The sequence below is a fragment of the Pinus tabuliformis genome, chromosome 9 (assembly GCF_031772625.1).
Source record: "Pinus tabuliformis cultivar Carrire ecotype Pingquan chromosome 9, CPIR1, whole genome shotgun sequence".
NCBI lineage: Eukaryota > Viridiplantae > Streptophyta > Pinopsida > Pinales > Pinaceae > Pinus > Pinus tabuliformis.
The window spans coordinates 641289792-641294861 of NC_142307.1; the positions used below are offsets into that span (position 1 = coordinate 641289792).

General features: G+C 35.6%; 1 protein-coding gene across 1 annotated transcript; it reads left to right on the forward strand.

The window, feature by feature from the left end:
* The first annotated feature begins 3513 nt into the window (after positions 1-3513).
* Positions 3514-4126, forward strand: LOC149150268 (cysteine proteinase inhibitor A-like). The gene is made up of 2 exons (XM_089440377.1): positions 3514-3718; positions 3811-4126. The coding sequence occupies exons 1-2, from the start codon at positions 3533-3535 to the stop codon at positions 3997-3999; spliced, it is 375 nt and encodes a 124-aa protein (XP_089296503.1). The 5' UTR covers positions 3514-3532; the 3' UTR covers positions 4000-4126.
* Positions 4127-5070: the final 944 nt, after the last annotated feature.

Below are 5070 nucleotides of genomic sequence, written 5' to 3' on the forward strand. Positions count from 1 at the left end.
ATTGGGTTAGTTGAGGTGGACCAACTAGGGAGGACCACGTGGGCCAACCAGAGGCTGCCATGTGGCCTCCTGGTGGCCACTAAAAATTTTTTAAGGGTCAAACAACACCCTGGGGAGTCGAACTCATGACTTTCCACCAAACAACCACAAGCTTTACCACCATTGCATGTTACTTGATATGGTTATGGCAAAAAATATATTTAAGTTTTAAGAGCGCAAAGTATGGTGGAGGGGCGTCAGCCCCTAAGGGCCTAGCCCTAAGACACATGTATTCCATATGCTCTCGGCGGATGCGAAAGGTGCCAATCCAGAAGGCGCTAGGCTTTAGCCCTAGCCACAGTCACATGCCACCCTCATACAACTAGGAGCGTGTAGGGATAAAGCACTAAGGAAAAGGCGCTTGCTGCAAGGGGGCCAGCCTTAGGTTCCATCACTGCCATATGACCCAGAGCCAAAGGAAAAGGAGCTTTGATGGGCAGGGCGGGCGTTAAGGCCCGGCCCATGGACCTGTGGCACAACATGACCATGTCCCCATGTTAAGGGGCTTAACCGGCGGGGGTGGGCATTAAGGCTTAGCCCTCGACCCTTTGTGGCCCATGTGGCCATGTTTTTCAGCCCTAAAGAGTTAGAGGGCGAATTAATGATCTAACAAATTGCACCTGCGATGGGTGAATTTGTCACTCATTTAACGATTTTTTAGGCAGATTTGTAGAACAATTAGCCAGAAAGTCGAAATTGTTGGGTTTTTAACAGTGAAGTTCATGGATGAGTTGTACATAAATTTTTGAGTTTTTCACCAGTTTGAGCTCAGAAAGAGGCTACCTGGAGGTTTTTGGATCCTCTGAATCCATTAGTGACCTTTGTTTTTGTTTTGAGCACATCTAGATGGCCTTTTTGCAGGTTGGATGCTAAGAGGTGTACAGATCAAGGAGAGCTTGGTAGCATTTCCTAAGGGTACTGAGTATGAAGAAGACCTTGTAAGGGTTTCTTAATTTTCAGAATTCATTTGCAGCAGCTGATACTTGCAGGGTTCAGCTCTTGGACATTTTTATCTCTATGTCAAGTTGAGGGAAGCTTGGATTATGTCCTTCTTTTTGCATGTATGCTCATTTTCAGATGAGGTCTAGGGTCATTGTAGGAGATTCTTTGTATTGTTGTAGTTTACATGGTGATTGCAGGTTATCATGTTGTTTTTATGTGAGCATTCTCTACAAGGGAACATTTCCCCTGTAGATTATTTTATTTTATTTTAGATTTAATTAAGAAATGTCATAAAATTAAATTAAATTAAAATATTTATAGAATAGTTTGATTGTGAAATAAGTTATAGTTTTTTCATGTGTTATTGATAAGCCATGGTATTGGCCCATGGTATTGTAACATAATAATTAAAAGCAAAAGCCAAGGGCAAAAGCAAAATTTAAATTTAACAAATCAATTTTTATTATTTTTATTACTTTGCTCGAACCAGTATATGACAAGGACTAAAGAAAACATGAAAGATTGTATTTTTTTAATTATTATTATTAGTAGTAGTAGTAGTTATAATATAGGGGACATTAAAAATGTTGACATACAAATTTTCTTACATTACATCTAACACCTACACATCTACCTTATACTTAGCTCATCTACTTTATATTTAGTTGTAAAGCACGCTCTCTCTTTCCACTAAATAATATTCTTTTATATAAAAAAAAAAATATTAATATAAATAATTATTTGATTACCTATATTTTGTAATAATAAAACTAAACTCGGTTACTTTCCTATTATAACTTAATATTTTAAATGATCACCATTTCTGAATAACCTTAATATAATAATTATCATAGCAAAATTCGGCAATTATCTTTAAATAATTAGCCCAAAAAACTTAAAAGGCCAAAAATAAATTAATGAAAAAATGACCAACAACATTATAAATCCATTACTCATCTAATATCTAAAACCTTGTAACTGAAATCTTCTCTTTCTTTCTACTGGCCTTAATATGAAATATATCATAATAAACCACGTAATTAAAAAAATTAATAAATCAGCAGGAAAAACATTATAAATCCATTACTCACCTAAAACACTATTACTCTCCCCGAGATTGAAAAGACATGTGCCTCAAATGTTAATGTTTTCCTTTAGTGCAATGAATAGGAAATACAACGTCAAAAAGTTGTTTAAAAAAAACTAAAAACAATTTGAAGAACTTAAAAATGAAAATCCGAAAATATATCTTCATCGAAAACTTAATTAAAAAAAATAAACAATTGGAAAAAAATAATCTCAAATAATAAACGGTAAAGCTAATAAAGCCTGAAAAGCAAACCCTACAACCACAACCTATGCCATTGCCATATAGTTATTTTATTTTTTAATTTTATGTAAGTTAAGAATAAGATTTATAATAATCTGAGCCCATGCCGTTGCCATATAATTATTTTTTAATTATAAAATTTATAATTATTTTATTTAAATTAATAATAAGATTTATAATAATCCGGTGGTGTGTAATTAGGCTGATATTATTAATTCAACTTGGACAAAATATTCTTTATTATCAGGTTATTAATTTTTTATTTAAATATGTTTTTAAATATATAAACTAATTTAATACCATAAAAATCCAATTATGTTGATATTATTAAATTAAATTGGACAAAATATTCTTTATTTGCGGGGTGTGAATATTTTTTTATTTAAAATATATTTTTAAATATATAAACTAATTTAATACCGTGAAAATCTTCAAAACACTTTCATTAAGGAAGTTAACAACAAACTTATAATACATCTCTATCTAATAAAAAAATAAAACATAAAACTAAAAACTAACGGAAAACTAAGTGCCAAAAATACTCAAAACTTATTAACACTTAGTGCTGTAGTCTAACTCGACTGCTTTTTTGCTTTGCCGACTATTTCTGTCTTTCGGATTAATACATCATTAAAATTAGATAGAAATCAAATTCCGGACCTGGTTGAACGCAATTCAGAATTTTGAACGTGCGCGATTACAGGACCATTGAGATAGTTTAAACCGTTATTCATCTTCTCGATGCCAACCATTTGATTTATACATTTTTGCTATAAAATATTTACATACATTTTTGTTATAAAATATTTACATATGTTTTGTTTCAAAGGTCTTGGTTGATGGAGCTAAGGACCAGTGACAGCTGGCAGAAAGATTATCGAAATGGCGGCGGACGGATCAGCCGCAGACTTCCGAAATGACGGTGAAAGAAGAGAGATGCGTAGAGGACAGGTAGTGGGCACTCCGCTAAGTATAGCGCAAAAATATGGGCCGGTGTCGCCCAAGGTTTCATTTCATTTGAGATATGCGGCGGCCTCCTTATGCTCAGCACGTCGTCAACGAGAGTGCATAATAAAAAGTAGGTGCCAAAAGGCTCTTCGCTTCTCCGTCAGAGACGTGTGGGTAACGTTAAGATGACGTGTTTGACCTGAAAGGCCGGTGGGCACTGGGATGGTCGGTCGTGTTTGCTTTTAAAGGGAACTTCAAGAGCCGCTGTCGCCAATGTCGAACAAGATGGGCACGAGACGCACAATAATAGCGGTCGCGATTTTATCGTTGGGATGGCTCTGCATAGTGTCGGATGCTTCTGCTCGAGTTGGGGGCATCCGCGACATACCGGATGTGGAACACAATAAAGAGATTCAAGACCTTGGACGCTTTGCTGTCGATGAATACAACAAGCAACAGGTGGTGGTCTGTGTGTATATTTTGTGATTTATATTCCACCAATAGGTATATGCACTTCAAAATTAATTGAGGGTTTTCATGGCTTTGTGCAGAATGTGAGTCTTTCGTTTCGTAAAGTGGTAAAAGCGGAGGAGCAAGTAGTGGCAGGCGTGCGGTACTACCTTACAATAGAAGCCAAGGATGGCGGCAAAACGGGGGTGTATGCAGCCGAAATATGGGTGAAGGCATGGGAGAACTTCAAGCAGCTTCTTGATTTCAAGCCTGTGCAGACCCCGCATTAACGATACTCTCTTTCCTCTACAATATCTCTTGTTTTCTTCTTCTCTGAAGTTTGAAGGTTCACTCAATAAGAATGTACTGATGGTGTAGATTCAAGTAATAATAAGCTGAATGCCTGTTTATTAATTCTGCCCACGAGTTTGAAGGCCGTCATGGCATTTGCCATGTAGACCAGGCTCTGGTTTTGCAAATATTCATTACGTTGATGAACCAAAATAACTGTAACAAAATGAAAATGGAAAGTGACTTAAATATGTAAAAGTCAAATTCAAATAATCTTAATAATAACCTATTATGTAATACTGATATCAAATCATAGTCCAACCATTTAAATGCACTTTTATAATCCAATTATCTAAGACACGATTGTCGTTAAAGCATAGTCTAAACAGTGTCTCACTTTTATAATCCAATTATCTAAGACACGATTGTCGTTAAAGCATAGCCTAAACAGTGTCTCTTTTGGAAAGGCAGTAGTGTAAACATATTTTTTCTTTTTTTTATTAGCCAGGAAATTATGGAAATTTCATAGGATGTTTATAAAATCAGTCGTCGTTTGGTGATGAATGGTTTGAATCCATCGAAAATTTGAGGGAACGATAGAAATAGGCGTGAGGTGTCACTAAAGAACCCAAAACCAGTGGGCCTTCTCCATGTGTTCGCAAAAACCGAGGGCAATGATATTATGGATACAATTTGCAGTAGGATATATGAGTGTTACTTAAATCTGCGAGTACATCTCGCAGAACGCCCGCGAGCGTGTATAGTATTTTATGCGTTCCTGCATATGTTCGCCCACATTCAACTCCTTAAACCGTGGGCTTTTGTTGCTGCGTAGCGTGAATCAAATGGCGAGCCTCTTTGTTTATTGGTTCAAAGTATCACTAGTGTTTCCACTTGCCCGCCACGTTCTGCAGTAATGTATATCCATTCTCTAAATAATTCAAATAAAACATATTTGAATAAAACATATTTAACATGTCAACCATTTTGACTAAATTTCACCATCAAATTTATTATTCTCTGTAATAACACATTTAAAATGCTTTTGATGACGACATTAATTTTAAATG

Bases quoted from the DNA above. Each gene is read 5' to 3' on its own strand.
- LOC149150268 (XM_089440377.1), top strand. From the start codon at position 3,533: ATGTCGAACAAGATGGGCACGAGACGCACAATAATAGCGGTCGCGATT. The intron at 3,719-3,810 runs GTGGTGGTCTGT...GGCTTTGTGCAG, and splicing joins ATGAATACAACAAGCAACAG to AATGTGAGTCTTTCGTTTCG.